The sequence below is a fragment of the Oreochromis niloticus genome, linkage group LG3 (genome assembly GCF_001858045.2).
Source record: "Oreochromis niloticus isolate F11D_XX linkage group LG3, O_niloticus_UMD_NMBU, whole genome shotgun sequence".
Classification (NCBI taxonomy): Eukaryota; Metazoa; Chordata; class Actinopteri; order Cichliformes; family Cichlidae; genus Oreochromis; species Oreochromis niloticus.
In genome coordinates this window covers 44,507,170-44,523,044 of record NC_031967.2, presented here as the reverse complement: position 1 = coordinate 44,523,044, position 15,875 = coordinate 44,507,170, and the positions used below count along the sequence as shown (strand labels likewise).

Genomic DNA, 15,875 nt, shown 5'->3' with positions numbered 1-15,875 from the left:
GTCTGCTCCTTGCTATGTAAAATATAACAGGACACTGGCGTAAGTTCTCGACCATCTCACATTTCTCTTTAATCAGTTCTGTTTGACGCTGTGTGAAAACTATAACTTTAATCTCAGCCAAACCGATTTACTCAGGAACAAATAAAACACAGAAAAAAGCCAAACAATAACATTTTTAAGTTGTCTAAGTGATTGATATATCATGTTTAACCTTAGGGTGACCAACCGTCCGCTTTTCCCCGGACATGTCCACTTTTCACGTTCTGTCCGGGGCGTCCGAGGGGATTTTCGAGATGAATGAAAATGTCCGGGTTTTCCTATAGGCCTACAGAGGACCCATATGTGCACTGTAAAAACGATGACTAGCAATTGTTGATTTCATTTAAGTTTTTAAATTAAATTGACTTAGAAATAAAACTTTCCATTTACTACCTAAAAAAGCTTGCCTACCCAACAAATTTCTTTCATTGTTGTCCTAACTAAGAATTTCTAGACACCATAACAAAGATTATCAACTTTTGAGCAGAGTTTTTGAGTCAAGTTGGGAATCAGTGGGAAACCCCGTAGATGACTAGCACATGTGGTCTGAACAAGTTTGAACTAGACCAAACGGACTTTCAGCTGAGCCTGAGCAGACCTGAGCTGTGTGATAGTGGTTTACCATTTGTTCTGGACTAAGAACCTGCTGAGAAAATTTGAACCATTGTGGCCAGAGTTGGATGTAAATTGCAATTTTTTGACCATTGAGGATTTTCACTTCTGCAGTTGGAGTGTATAATTTTTTTGGACAGGTGCGGGAGCTGCCGACCATTTACCCTAGCAGGTAAGCTAACTACATGTGTTATTAAGATTTACTACAAGCGCCTAGGCTGCATCCTCCTGAGGACTCGGGAGGATGGAACTAGTTAAAACGCTGAAAAACCCCAACAATAACATTTTTAAGTTATCTAAGTGAGTTAATTGAACACCCCTCCCCATCCTGCCCCCAGCTAGCTATCGAGATGGTGGGTAACAGACGTCTCCGAAAACGTGGGAGCACTTTTGCAAATATGTGTTGTCTTAATAAACTGAACAGATATTCGAAATTAACACAGCTACATTATCGCCTGAAAATATCTTAAAAGTTTATTTTGTGACACAGAAAGACTAATATTAAAACTAATTCCACAGGTAGACCCGATCTGGACGGTCCGACTTTGCACATGCGCAATAAGGATCGGGGAGTCCGATCCGTAGCCTTTTTTCTAGTTTTTTTTTCTACATTATATTGAAATACTTCAATATTGCAAACATTTTAAGAGATGCTTATTATAAGGAGGACGTATTTGTCGGCCGCATTTAGAGGAGTCTACTATGAATTTGGGCAGCGTTCGTCGCGCCGCTGTGTCGTAATCGGGCTACAAGCAGCCTCTGAATTTGGGCATCCCTAACATTTCCAGGTTTCACCTATTACTATACTAAGGTTTTAGCTCAGAGTAGCGGCCCAGCGCAAAAAGTAATGTTTAATGTTAAACACTCTGATATTTAGACAGACATCACAAAATGACGGTATCTCACACTGGCTTTTTACAGCACTTCTGCCATGGTAAAACTTATTAGCTTCTTACCCGTTTTGTAATCAGTTTCAATGTTATCTTTGCATGAAAACGTTATGTTAACATTGACCAACAAACTGGGCCAAGCACGCGTTGTCATGGAGACGCTTTCATGGGTCGGTGTAGGATATGTGACCCAATTAGATGACAGTGATGTAAGCAACTTGCATATTGTCTAATATTGTTTTTCACTTTTTCAATAGTCATCGTTTATCCGGTGCAGCACTGTTACTTTAAAGTAATGTTTAAAGCTGACTTGACAGTTTGTCAGCTGGTGTAAGATTGCCTAATGTACTGTAAGTTAATTGTCACACGCAAATTAAAGTTGTACTTCATGCTCTGTATTATAAGATTGCTACATTTTCAGAGCTTTTTACATAATGGGGAAGGAGACAATATTTAAGGAATGATTGTGTGTTGTTGATGTATATTGTGTTACAGATGGTATTATTTTTATATAGTTATTGCATTTTTTTTTATCATAGTAACAAAGAATTGGTTGAATTCAAGCTTGCATTTATGTTACATGTAATGTATGTTATCAATCATATACTTGATATAGTAGACAAGTGGTCATATGTAAGTAATATGATTCCTTACATATTTTTTTCATGATGTCTCTGGGTTTGGCTTGTTGATGTATTCAGCTCCTGCATCCATGGATTCCTTCTGTGTGTTAAATATGGATGTTTTATCCCATTGCAAAAGTGCTTTTGACAAAATATGTCTCTTGTGTTTCAGGGGTGGATTTCATGCAGTGCCGATTTTGCAAATTCACAAGCTCCAGTCAAGAGACCCTTCTGAAACATTTCCGCCTTCATCACGGACAAGCTGCACATTGGCCATGCATTCACACAGACTGTGTATGTGTATTTAAAACACCTGGAGCATTACGATCACACCTCTCAAGAGCACACTCAATAGTAAGAATCCACAAAAATTCAACATTTCAGTGTGAATTGTGTGATTTTAAGGAGATTTGCAGTGAGAAAACCTTTTGGAACCATCTTGGACATCATTTAAAGAACCGAGAAACTGTACAATGTCCCTTTTTAAGGTGTAATTTTAAAACAAACATTCGCCCAACCTTCAGTTCTCACAGAAGTCGAAACCATAAAAATTGTACACTTAAGGATTTTCGAACAATTGCAAGAACTGTTTCTGAAGATGAGATAATTGAAAGTGAGCAATCTGATTGTGAAGCAGGAACATCAGCTTATAATTTTGTGAGACCAGATGAGCTTGACGAGATTGTAAAGGATGTGGATTGTGAGACACTTGAACACAAACTGGCATCTCTCTTTCTGTGTATGCAAACAGTGTTGCATGTTTCTCGAGCTGCAACACAAAAGATTGTAGAGGATTTCCATAACCTGCTCTCTTTCTCTAACATTCGTACTCTCACCAGTGTCAAAGAGATCCTTTCAAAGCATGAAATAGAAGTAAATGATTGTGTTTTGCAAGACATTTCTAATGCCCTGGTTCAAACTAATCCACTGCTTTTAACAACATCGGAGAAAGGTCCCCTATCTACAGATCACAGAAGGAATATATATTTCAAAGAGCAGTTTTCTGTTGTAGAACCCACAGAGTATCTGTACAACACAGCTCATAAAAACTCTTTTGTTTATATATCTGTCACTAAGATACTTGAGACTTTACTGAGACGGGCAGATTTTTTGGACCAAATTGTATTTAATCAAGAAGCTTTATCTGGACACTTTAAGTCATTTCAAGACGGCAAGTACTACAAGGGCAATAAGTTACTGGGACAACAAAACTTATGTATCAGTTTGGGGTTGTATATTGATGATTTTGAAGTTTGTAACCCACTGGGCACCTCTAGAAAACGTCATAAGATTACTGCAGTATATTGGGTAGTTCTTAATTTACCACCCAGATTTCGATCTAATCTTTGTTCAATTCAGCTTGCTCTCTTAGGTAAAAGTGTGGATGTCAAACAATACGGTTATGAAAAGTTTTTTGAGCCACTGATTAAAGATATAAGGTGTCTAGAAGAAGAGGGAATTTTTGTGGAAGTTGTAAGCCAGTTTATTAAGGGCACTGTATATTGTGTGAGCGCAGATAACCTTGGTGCACATGGTCTGGCAGGCTTTTATGAAAGTTTTACTGTTGACAAGTTCTGTCGCTTTTGTTTGATAAGTCGGGACCAAATTGCAACGACTGAAGTTAATGACTTCCAATTGAGGGGTGTTGATCAACACAATTCATTTCTGGACGAGCTTAGGCAAACTGACTACCTCCAAAGTGTTAATGGGGTAAAAAGGGAATGTGTACTGGGCAAACATTTACTATTCTTTCACCCAATAACCGGATTTCCTCCAGATATTTTGCATGACCTTTTTGAAGGCGTCATTCCTTTGGAGTTGTCCTTATGTTTAAAAAATCTGATCTCAAAAGGGTTCATTACATTTGATACATTAAACAACTTCATAAAATCATTTCCCTACAAATATTCAGACAAAGTAAACAAGCCTCAAAAAATTCCAAAAACAAGCTTTGAGAAAGGAACAGTTTTTGGTAATGGACATGAAAATTGGACACTGCTGCGTTTACTCCCTTTTATAATTGGATGTAAGATACCAGAACAGGAGCCAGCTTGGGAGATTTTAATGGACCTCAAGGAAATTGTTGACATTGTTGTCTCAAACAGACTCACTGAGGAAGCATTGTGTTATTTATCTTGCAAACTACTGGATCATCGCTTGTTGCTTACCAGTACCTTTCCGGACTTCAGACTAAGGCCAAAACACCACTTTATTGACCACTACCCACATCTTATACGCTGCTATGGGCCGTTAGTGGAATTGTGGACAATGAGATTTGAAGCAAAACATAGCTTCTTTAAAAAGGTGGTCCATGACACTCACAACTGGAAAAATGTGCTGCTAACTCTTTCCTTGAAACACCAGCAGATGATGGCATACCATCTGGATAGTGGGAACCTTTTAAAACCAAAGCTCTATGTTGACAATGTGAAAGTGGTCAGGGTTTCAGAATTGGATACATCACTCAAGTGTGAAATACAAAAGAAGTACCCTCATCTAGACAGTGTGTCTCTGTCTAAAACCGTTTGTCTTTTTGGGACACAGTATGTGGCGGGCATGATTTTATCTGCTGGGCAATGCAGTGGCCTCCCAGAATTCCATAAGATTGTGACCATTCTTGTCAATGCAGAGGAGGTGACATTCATTTGTAAAAGACTGAGTTCCTGGTACATTGAACATTTCAGGTCCTATGAGCTTGTTGAACACACCTGTGCAGACCTTCTTGTGTTGGATCCAGATGTGCTGACAGATTATCACCCTCTAACAGCATACACAGTTGGTGGAAAGCTGATGGTGACCCCAAGGACGTACCTTCTCTATTAAAGCAACTTTATAATGGTATGTTCTCTCCCCTCCACCCTGTCTCCTATTCTGATCTCCCCTCTCACCCACCCTTTTTCTCTCTTTTCCTCTATTGTCCTTTACTTCAAGACTCCTTTCCCCTTGCTTTTTCTTTTCTTCTCCACACACTTCTTTCCTTTCTGCTATCCTCACCAACTTATCTCTCTCTCCTTTGTTTTCTCCTCATTAAGCATTAGTTTTGTGCTGAATGAATTGAAGGGTTTCCCAAGTATAGGCCAGTTGAGTACAGTGGCTGAAGAAAATGAAAACTTGGATATAGACTTAAGCTTTATTTAATTGTTTTTTTTGGTTTTTTACATTTGTAGACTAAATCATTTGCAAATCAAATGTAATCAGCAGATTAATCTGGAAAAAGGCAGCTGTATGGTATAGATGTCAACTGTCTTCTAATTGGGTTTGGCTATTGATTTTCTGCCAACTTTTCTTTCTCCTCTTTTCAGACTTTGTTACTTCGGGTAGTTCTTTCTTCCAGAGAAGCCCGGCGAGTCCAGCTTCCTGAAGTACCAGCATCTGTGGGGCAATTGATTGATATACTTAAAGAAAGACTTGAACTTGCAGGAGATTTCTCGCTACAGTTTGAGGATCCAGATTTCGGAAATGCACTATGCAATCTTACAGAAATATCTGAATTACCAGCTGAGCGTGCAGTCCTGCATATAATGTGGAACTGTGATTCATCTACACTTAACCAATCCATTGCTTCAGTGTCCTCTGCTTCAGTCTCTTCCCAGGACACAATAAGTGTTCACTCTGATGATTTCAGGCCTAGCTGGACCGATACTATCCAGATGAACTTAAGGCATGTGTCAGAGTGGCCCTCTCCATTTTCTATTCCCAAGTTTTCACATGATGTTGAACTGAAATTGTATAAGGCTAATATGACATATGAAAAATCTAAAAAGGGCCTTGCAGTGACAAGAGACATGAAGATGGAGATTTTGGATAAAATTGCAGAGGCAGTTTTTGAAATTAAAGCCTACCCTGAGAAAGATGAGCTTGAGTCAGTGGCTTCTGCACTGGTTCTCAAATATCCATGCCTGAAGGAGCCAGGTAGCATCACAGGCTACGAGGGATGGAAAGCAAGTATCAAGCACAAACTTGGAAACTACAGATCAAAGCTTCGTCGGGCAGGCTGCAATGAGGTAAATGTAAACAGGAAAAGGAAAGGAGAAGATGAAGCCAGCAGTCCTTTCACCCTTAAAAAGCCCAGACGTGGAGAGGTCAATCATGTCCCAGATTATCCACAGCACCATGATGATTCTACTCTTGAAGAGGAAAGAGTTGCTCTGGTCAGTGAAATGAAGAAGAAACAAAAGAACTTGAAAGTCATACAGCAGAAGATGGCGCTGACATTTTCTCTCAGGCGGAGAGAGGTTGTGGAGTCTCAACCCATGGTATCTGAGGTCCAGGAGAGGTGGCCTGCGCTGTTTTCCTCTGAGGAGGTAAGAGTGTCCAAATTTATTTATAATTTAATTATTATTCAAATTGGGCATAATTTATACTAGATGGACTATTATTGAAGTAGTACAGTATTTGCTGGTGTAATGCATTGGCCAACTTTATTATACCTTGTGCAACCACTCCATTCAATGCCCTTGCCAATGTTATATTGAAATCTGTGACCCATTAGATTCTTTGACCTGTCCTAATATTCTTACCCTGAACATTGCTGCCAGTACAAGAAAAGAGTCCCCATGCTAAATCGATATTGTTCTTCCTGTGAAGCAGAAAGTCAATCTCATAATTTTGACTTAGCATGTATTTTTTTTTCTTTTAGCGCTGGAAATAGGACTTCTATAGACTGAGATTGTTAGGGAAAGAATACTAAGGCAGGTCACATAATCTGATTCATCACAGATTTTGGTGCAACGTAGAACATAATATGTATTTGCATATTGATACTGTTTTTTGTGGAGGGTGTTTCTATTCCTGTGCAAAATGTGTATTCATGAGAGATTTCTGAAGTAGCTTTTGCTGTTGATAACACATCAGGCATATAACATAGTGCAGACTGTACAAGACAGCTACCCAGGAATTTTCTGTGCTGAATAAATGGCAATATTTTGGTTATTGTCTTGTTTAGATATCTGAGGAATTTTATCGGATCACAAGCAAAGACCTCCTGGGGACCTTCAATGCATCCCTCGACAAAGTTGTGCCTGGCCTGCTGAAACTATACCGGTCTAAGAAGGGAGCTCTTGGTGAGGACATGGAAGACCTCTTGGATAAACTTGATGAACAGGTGAGTGCTCCTGTACCTGACATTTTTAGAAGAGAGTATAAATTTGTTGTAACAGGAAAAAAATGTTGGCCTCAGCCAAAACACATCAATGGAATTGAATGTCATCAGTCATTACTTTGTTTTTATTTGGCGGTATTTTATTTAATTTGTAAAAAGAAAGTACAATCGTTAAAATGGTGTTTTGTTTTTTAAGTTTTATGTGTTGCTGGGTCTGATCTGTACTTTATTTTCATTACTATAAGAGTTCTGATTTTGCATTGTGTGTAAGTACACCACGTTACTATACTAATTTAAATGCTTGTTTTCCACTGAATACTCTTTAGACATCTGACATTGTGTCCCACCGAAAGACAGCAGCACTGAGAGGCCTGCCCATTTTCCTCAGAGAGGATGCAACACAGGTTTTCCTGAAGTGCTTAGTAAGTACAAAAAAGTAATGCAAGCAAAGCTAATTGCTATGAGATGTTTTTAATGGATGATTTAATCCAAAATGGAAAGTACACCTCCTCAGTGCAGTCCAGATAATTTTATGGAGAGGATTGCAGTTGTCATAACTCTCACTGCTTTTTTTTTCTGCTGAGGAGCACCTGGGCATTGTTAGTGGGTGTTCAACAGCAGAAAATATTTTTGTACAAAACTCATCACAAAGTTGGTTGGTGAAAGATATTTAATGAATTAAAGGAAAATAAGCTTTTTCTTTTCAAAACCTCCATGAGTCAAACGACCAGCATGGTATAGAGGTTAAAGTTAAGATCTTTAGAAATGTATTTTGTCTTTAATTTTTCTTAGCTTTCAATAATTCATATTTTAATTTTCTTCTCTTCAGGACACTGACATTTTGGAACCAGTGTTGAACGGTGCATCAGTTGCCATCCTCACCATCCTACAAGATGACGATGCCGATACTTCTGTGCGAGAACATGCTGTTGTGTTGGAAGGGGACATCGTGCTTCATAACATTCCAGACCTCTCTATTGCCTTGGCATACCTCTTTGGCCTTCTGTATGCCCTCAACATTGATTATCCAAAGCAGATGAGTTATACCTTTGAAGCAATTCAGGCCATCTTTTTTGAGCTCGGTGGCTCTCGATGCTCACAGCGCATAAGGTCTCTAAAAACAAAGCTTTTGCTGTGACTGTTAATGGGGAAGCCAGACATGAGTTTAACTTGTTCTTAAACCTGTTCAAATGCATTGTAGAGTCATGTTAAAAAAAAAAATGTTCAGCCCCTTTCCCTCTATATAATCATTCACCTGTTACATAGAGTTGCATATTTAGTGTTAGAACTGTTAAAATTAATTAGGAATAAGTGAAGGAATGAGGGAGGAAAGGAAGAAGGGAGAAAAGAAGGAACAGTCAAAACAGAATGATTCATTTTGACCTGGTCGGTCAATATGAAGGTGAAGTGGATAAGTGATTATTTGAAATGTAAATGTTAAATTGTATTGTTGAGAATATATGGTGAAATTTTGTCTTGTAGGATTTTAAAAGATTTCTTATAGTGTTTTTCACTCCACTTGAAGGATAGAACTGATATTTTACCTGATAGTTTACATTTCTAATAACTTTTAACTTCTGTAGTTCATCATGTTAAGCCCATGTAAAATATCAATGTCTGGGTACATAGGCAATTGTTTGTTGCACTACCCTATTTAGTGTGCAATTGTTAAGTTAAGCTTTTACAAGACAGTCAGGGTGTGAGCGTGAATGACAAAGCTGCTGGACACTTTTCTTTTTTGGTTCTGGACTGAATTTTAATGTCTCTGCTGGGGTGCTAAAAGCACCCAAAAGAAACTGGCAACACATTTTTTTTGTTTGTTTGCTTTTTTTTCTTTTCTTTTTTTTACAGAAATTCACCCCACTACCCATGACCTTCTGAAATATACTGAAAGCACTGTTAAACAAAATAAATGCGTTTTTGCATAACATTCAGTGGTGCTTTGTTTTATTCTATATCTGTTTGAGTGTTTTTTCAAGTACGATAACAGCATACATTTTCCTTTATTTATTTAGGTAAATTTTCAACTCACTGGAGTAAGAATTGTATGATTATTCAACAAGAATATCTGTGTTTGGTGAATTTAGGAATACATGACATTGGAGGAATAATTGTATGTTAATTCAACAGGAATATCTTTGTTTGGTGAAGGCAAAAATACATGGCATTGAAACCAGAATTTCTTTGTTAGACTTACAGGATTATCCTAATTAGGTGAACAAGTAGATCCAAGTTGGCAGAACTTGAAAATCTTAGTTAAGTCAACAAGAGTTGGCAAGAGTTGAGAAAACTCAAAAATCTCTTGCATCATGTTGCCTTGAAATTTTACGTTTTCTCAACGTTTTCTTTTTTACAGTGTGCAATGTCATCCCCGAACTGCTGTGTTGTAAGTGGTTGTTCCCCCATCCCGGTCGGAATAAATGGGAGGCGTAGTGCACTGTGTGCAGAGCTGGCACATAACGTTTGTGTGTCTAACAAAGGTGCCCGAGATCTTGTCGCTTACATGCACACAGAAAAACATAAAAAGGCTGCGCGAGGCGAAAATTCATCTGGTAAGTTGACTGAGTTCTTGGTTACACCTGGGAAAAATGAGGATGCTGTTGTATCTGGAGCAGAAGGTGCACTGGCATTTCATACTATGAAGCATCACAATAGCTTGATCCATGGATTGCACTAGTGTGTTGCTTAAAAAAAAACAAAAAAAGAATTTCCAGACTTTAACACAGCTAAACAGTTCAGCAGTGCCTGCACCAAGACTGAAGCTATGACTGGTGGCGTGCAAACAAAATTAACTGAGGTTAGAAATGCCAAATGAAACAGCAGAAACCATTGCATGGTACCTCATTGGTTAATTTTTCTTATACAGATGAGGCATTATTTCTGTAACATTATTTAATTCCAGAGGTTTCTAAGTTTTTTGGGGGTTTTTTTTGCACTTGTTGACTTGTAAAAGCCAATATGACATTTTTTATTTCACCATTCATTAACCGCACAGAGAAGGCATCTTTTAAATATGTTAAAATTTTCTTTAAACAAACAGTATTATTAAAATTCTTCATGACTGGGCCAAGTGCACTCTTTTTTGGAAATTAAAATATGGTCACCCTATTGAACATGAGTAGCGAAAGACCACAGAGGGGTTGAAAATGATGTGCCGGGAGTTTGCTGTTCTCGCTCCGGCTAGCTATCGAGCTGGTGAATAGACGGCCGAAAAATGTGATGTCTTGATAAACCGAGCAGATATTTGAAGTTTACACAGCTACATTCTCACCTGAAAATAACTTAAAAGTTTATTTTGTGACCCAGAAAGAGTAATAAGAGTAATATTTAAACTAAGTAGCTGCCGCCATTGCTGGAAACTGGATTTGGCTGGGCTGCACTATGAATTCTGGGATATGGTGGGCCACGAAGGATACACGCGACCCATCCTTCAAATCTGGGGAAAAGGAGAACGCATTTGTCGACTGAATTTGGAAGAGTCTACCAATTTGGACAGCCTTCGTCGCATCGCTGTGACGTAATCGGCCTACAAATGTGGCCTCAGGAGGATGCAGCCTATGACTTTGGACACCCCCTTAGTTACGCTGTAATAGCTCTAGGCTGCTGGGGATTCCCATGATGCAGTGTTTCTTCTTCAGTCATCTTTTTCACTCAATATGTGTTCTTACACCTCTTTTTGCATTTATATATTAGTTACTATTAATCTCTGGCTGTCTTCCATAGCATGTCTGTGTCCTGTTGTCTTCCCCTTGCCCAACCAGTCATGTAGGATGGCTGGGCCTCCCTGAGCCTGGTTCTGCTGGAGGTTTCTTTCTGTTAAAATGAAGTTTTTCCTTTTTATACTCGCTCATACGGGGTCATATGATTGTTGCAGTTTTCTCTGTTTTCTTTCTATTATTGTATATAACTTGCAAAAAAAGAAAAGCGCTTTGAGGAAACTGTTGTTGTGATTTGGTGCAATATAAATAACTTCAGACCCAGCCTCCAGACAAGCCTTCAGAGGTGAATTCCTTCCTGGATCTTAAGTAGAGTTTTCAACCATGTATGCAGCTCTAGCCTCTGCCAGTACTCCTGTCCATGCCCAATCTCCTGGCCCATTTTTATAGACTCTCCATGTCTGCCAGTTACATGGATTTGTGACAAAGCCTGATTTCATGTTTTCCTTATCCCTGCAAAATAAACTTGTTGTATAGTTGGATACATTGTCAGCCATGAAAGTGGTGGATATGATGCTATCATCAATTTGCCAACAGTTTTGGTTATAGCTTGTAGTAGCTGATTTCAAAACATCTTTCATAACTGAAGTTCAGACATAGTTTCACAAGAGTTTCATGGCTTCATCTATAACTCAGCATTTTTAACCACAACTACTTTGGTGAATGCTTGATCATTATCAGAAATTCTCTTTCTGTCTCTCCCTGTCACGCTCTACAGTTGTCAGAGGTTTATGATGACTGTCTCAACTTTTTCTTTAGAACTAGTACAAGAAAATGAAATCTAAAAGACTTTACCTATAAATAGACTTACATCTTACCCAAATCTCGTCTTACTGTGATGCTTTTTGTATACTTTGAACTGCATACATTAAACTGTTGTAGCTATTTCACACAATAAGGCAAATGATACATATGATCATATATTTATTAACTACTAGCAGTAATATACAACAGCAGGATACATGATATTGTGCAAGTTCATTTACACATAAGGAGCAACAGACATCTTTCTGTCCCTCACCTCTGTCTCCCTTGGTTTTTCGAGAAAAGACTTTTGTAAAAACTCCCATATTGCGGTGAATGTAGTAGTTTCATTTCTTTCTTTCATGACAATGGGAGACACAAAGAGTAACAATGGTGGTGTCAGGTGCTGGCAACACATTCTTGGCTTTTTTAACCACGAGTAATATTTTATAATATAATTTTAGAATGCTAAACACCGACAATAACACTAGTTTCAATGTATATTAATCTTCCTCAACACAGCATCTCACTTAACACACAGGCTTTGTCAATTGTCCAGTAGTTTTATATCTTTGTTGAGCTTCAGTCAATATGTGATTTTAAGTCAGTAGTTATTATTTTGGTTTTGGTTGGGAAAGAAAGAAGTGTGATGAAGGTTAGCAAATGATGTACATGTCAGTTTTTTTCAGTGTTAGTTCCGGGTTATGCAAATATGTAAATATAAACGGTATATAAACGCTGGTCTTAGAGAAGTTCAGCACCTCCACACTGGGCAGTTGAAGCTACCAGCGGATACTGAAAAGAAAAAGGAGAAGATATTCTTCAAAAGTTTTGTGACAAACTCTCAGATTATCTTGTGTCCTTTCTTTAATGAACTGTTAGACAGTTTATATTTTCTGTTTCAACAGAGATACTAAAATCACCATGAAGCTGCTGACTGTGTCTGCACTTCTCTGTGCAATGATGGCTCTAACCATGGCTGTTGGTGAGTATTGAAGCATAATGTTGAGTGTGTATATATATATTTGTTTGTAATTAGTTATATAAGTGAATAGTAGAATCTGCAACTTGTAGTACAAAAGATGTATTCAAGTGTCTTGCTGTTATAAAATCTATACTTAAATCACAAGTAGACCATGCTTTTGTGATCCAGGTCCTTCATTGTTGGAACAAATGCAATAAGGCTTGCAGAATTACTTCCTAAAACAGATTTTCAAAGACTTGTCTCTGACTGATTTTACAGTTATTATTGACAGTTTGTGTTTTGAATTTTGCTTCATTTTTCCTTTCTTGCTACCTACCTCTGTTTAACCACTGTTTGACTTCCTGTTTTATTTCACATTCCTTTCTGCTTTCGGTTGTTTGTTAAAGCACTTTGTAAGTGCTGCAAAGCTTACAGTTACATAGAACTATAATTCCATGTATGCACAAATACATGTCTAAGAAATAAGAATTCCCTTCACTTTGTCAACTGACCTACACATTTGTACACATACCTGCACCTGAACGCTGTGAGTCACTTAACAAATGTTTCACTGTCTGTCTACATGACTTGTCAGTGATTGTTTATATCATGATTATAAAATACAAAAGGTGTCAACCAGAGACACATATACAACTTTTCATTTGCTTCCAGCCAAGAGTCACCTGGTCAAGAGGTCCAATGGTTGTCCTCCTGGTTGGACTCGCATCAGTGAACGCTGCTTTCTCTTTGTTCCAACCGCCATGAGTTGGGCTAGAGCTGAGGTGAGTTTCTTTTTCTTTTCTGATTAAACCACATCCTTTTAACTGTTACTAATTTTAAAGCTTCTGCTCTTTGTCACTCTCCACTAAAGAGACATTGCTTGTCCATGGGGGCAAACCTTGCATCAGTGCACAGCAGCAGTGAGAACCGGATGATTCAGAGTCTGACTGCCCATCATGGCTACCCCGAAACTTGGATTGGAGGAACTGATGCACCCGAGGTATTTTGTTTATTATTGCACAGTATTTGTCAGATGTCTAATACATTCAGTCAGAACCACTATAGTCAAAATAGTTTTTTTTTCAATTTCCACCTGCAGTAATTTATATCTAATGGTATGCCTATGAACATACCTGGTCTTTTCTGTACACATGTTGGAAGCCTAAAGCAGGGAAAGGAGCTAGAAGACAAAACACAACAGGCATAAATGATAACCCATACACTATGTCAAAAATATATGAACGGCAGACCTGGGGTGTAAATGGATTTAAATGTGGGTTGCAGACAATAGAGAAACTACTAGTAGGCTAAAAGATCTTAAAGAGCATGCCCAATGTGAGGATTTCCAGTTTTTACATAGAAGGTTGTGTGCTTAAAGTCAGATGATCTGCTAGGACTGTGGCTATGCTTAACATTTTGGCCGCCCTGAACTAATGTGTTCAATTTCTCTCTTCTAGGAAGGTATTTGGTTGTGGAATGATGGGACGAGTTTTCACTATTCACCCTGGTGCCCAGGAGAGCCCAATAATGATCGCAATCAGCACTGTATTCAAATGAATCATGGAGGTAATTTAGAACACAATAACTAGCATGATTAATGTGTTTGAAAGGTTTAAGTGATCTAAGATACAAGCCATAAAGGCTGGTTAACTAGAGTTTAGGTTTCTGACTTGTTTAACATTTTACTGATTTCCACTTGTGAAACTTTCAGATTCCAAGTGCTGGGATGATATGGGGTGTGATCGTCATCTGCCATCTGTCTGCGCCAAGAAAGTCTAATGTTTCTTGGACTTGCACTGATGTATGAAATTCCCATAAAACACACGCTGATGTATGATGGTGTTTGTGCTTCGCTAGCTCTTACTTTATTTAATTTTGCAGCATTATATTTTTCCTCTCTATAGCACCCAAACAAAATGAACAATCAACACAAGTTGGGCTGTCATTAAGGCCTTGTGACTTTAGTGGGAGCAGACTTGTTACCAAAGGATTGATTTTACATTTTTCTTCTGCAGAGAAAACTGTTCTCTTCTTCCTTTAACATTAAAGCTTCAAACAAGCATTAAAGCTTCAAACAAGCATATCTCTGTTATGTCTTTTGATTTGAGGTGTACATACATATTTACCAGGTACATATATTAATATTTGTCTACTCTTTTATACATGCATTAGTTCAGTTACCAACTTTTTAAAAACTCATAACACATTCAGCAAACCTGGGGAAATGTGCTAAGATTTGTTATACAAGTTTGCATTACCCATTTATCCTGCAAGCTTGTAGGTTTGTATATGTGCTGCCAGATTAAGTGATGTGATGACAATTGAATCTATTTTTACTGTGCGATTTCCTGTCAACAATATTCCTACTACAGCAGTCCTGTCTATTTGTGAGTCTTTCTATATAGCTAAAAAATGAAAAGAAATTTGTATACACAGTTCAATAAAGAGCATTGCAATACAAAGAAGTTTGTCTGTAGCTTACTGTGTGTGTGCCCATCTCTGAGAGCAGAGAAATCATAAATTGAAAGCCAATATCCATCATAGTGAGGACAATAGAGGACGGCAAAAATCTGACAACTTTAGGCAAACTTTGGAGTGTAAATAACAGTATTTAGAGAGGCAAAGAGAGGAGAGATCAAGTGTACCTGGGGGGACCTGAGTGGAGTCGACACCAGAAAACTGGAAGAAAGTAGACCAACACCTACACCACCACCTGGCGGGCACTGTTGGGAGGCAAGCTACAGGGAGGAGTGCCCGGAGAGGGCAACTCAGTTAAATACACAAAACACTTCTGTGATTAACAAGTTAAAACATGTAATCAGGCTAAAATACGATTAAACAAGCCTAAGCAAGACAAAAGCAGAGGAGACCTAGAGTATATTAAAAAGCAGGAAAAAAATATCCCGGGTCCACTCTACTAAATTACAGACCCCATACTCAGCCCGTTCTCACTCCCGAGCCGTAATATAGTGACGATTTATCAAGTCCTGAGGAACGTGAAAGATGACCTTCTGCGTTCTTATGCTACGCGCCGGGTTATGGATGAAATCCAGTAGAATGACACTCCTGCTGTAATAAACGTACCAGCCATGTATTCCAGCCCTAACCCTAACCTTATCCCTAACGCTAACCAGCACTTTAATGACGTTAGATAGTGTTTTCCAAAGCGATTTAAGTAAAACGAAT

General features: G+C 38.3%; 2 protein-coding genes across 2 annotated transcripts; both read left to right on the top strand.

Moving 5' to 3' along the window:
• The first annotated feature begins 621 nt into the window (after positions 1–621).
• On the top strand, positions 622–9,621 carry LOC102078224 (uncharacterized). The gene is made up of 7 exons (XM_013265794.3): positions 622–823; positions 2,337–2,518; positions 4,849–5,002; positions 5,467–6,468; positions 7,110–7,268; positions 7,592–7,687; positions 8,095–9,621. The coding sequence occupies exons 3-7, from the start codon at positions 5,000–5,002 to the stop codon at positions 8,401–8,403; spliced, it is 1,569 nt and encodes a 522-aa protein (XP_013121248.2). The 5' UTR covers positions 622–823; positions 2,337–2,518; positions 4,849–4,999; the 3' UTR covers positions 8,404–9,621.
• Positions 9,622–12,468: 2,847 nt separating this feature from the next.
• On the top strand, positions 12,469–15,137 carry LOC100707134 (ladderlectin-like). The gene is made up of 5 exons (XM_003457793.5): positions 12,469–12,710; positions 13,362–13,471; positions 13,561–13,689; positions 14,147–14,255; positions 14,401–15,137. The coding sequence occupies exons 1-5, from the start codon at positions 12,650–12,652 to the stop codon at positions 14,466–14,468; spliced, it is 477 nt and encodes a 158-aa protein (XP_003457841.1). The 5' UTR covers positions 12,469–12,649; the 3' UTR covers positions 14,469–15,137.
• The last annotated feature ends 738 nt before the right edge of the window (positions 15,138–15,875 follow it).

What these genes read in the sequence shown, in the direction of transcription:
- LOC102078224 (XM_013265794.3), top strand. An exon ending in CGCTGTTTTCCTCTGAGGAG is followed by an intron (nt 6,469 to 7,109) that starts GTAAGAGTGTCC and finishes TGTCTTGTTTAG; the next exon opens with ATATCTGAGGAATTTTATCG. An exon ending in AGGTTTTCCTGAAGTGCTTA is followed by an intron (nt 7,688 to 8,094) that starts GTAAGTACAAAA and finishes TCTTCTCTTCAG; the next exon opens with GACACTGACATTTTGGAACC.
- LOC100707134 (XM_003457793.5), top strand. Translation starts at nt 12,650, where the DNA reads ATGAAGCTGCTGACTGTGTCTGCACTTCTCTGTGCAATGATGGCTCTA. An exon ending in GGCTCTAACCATGGCTGTTG is followed by an intron (nt 12,711 to 13,361) that starts GTGAGTATTGAA and finishes ATTTGCTTCCAG; the next exon opens with CCAAGAGTCACCTGGTCAAG. An exon ending in TATTCAAATGAATCATGGAG is followed by an intron (nt 14,256 to 14,400) that starts GTAATTTAGAAC and finishes TGAAACTTTCAG; the next exon opens with ATTCCAAGTGCTGGGATGAT.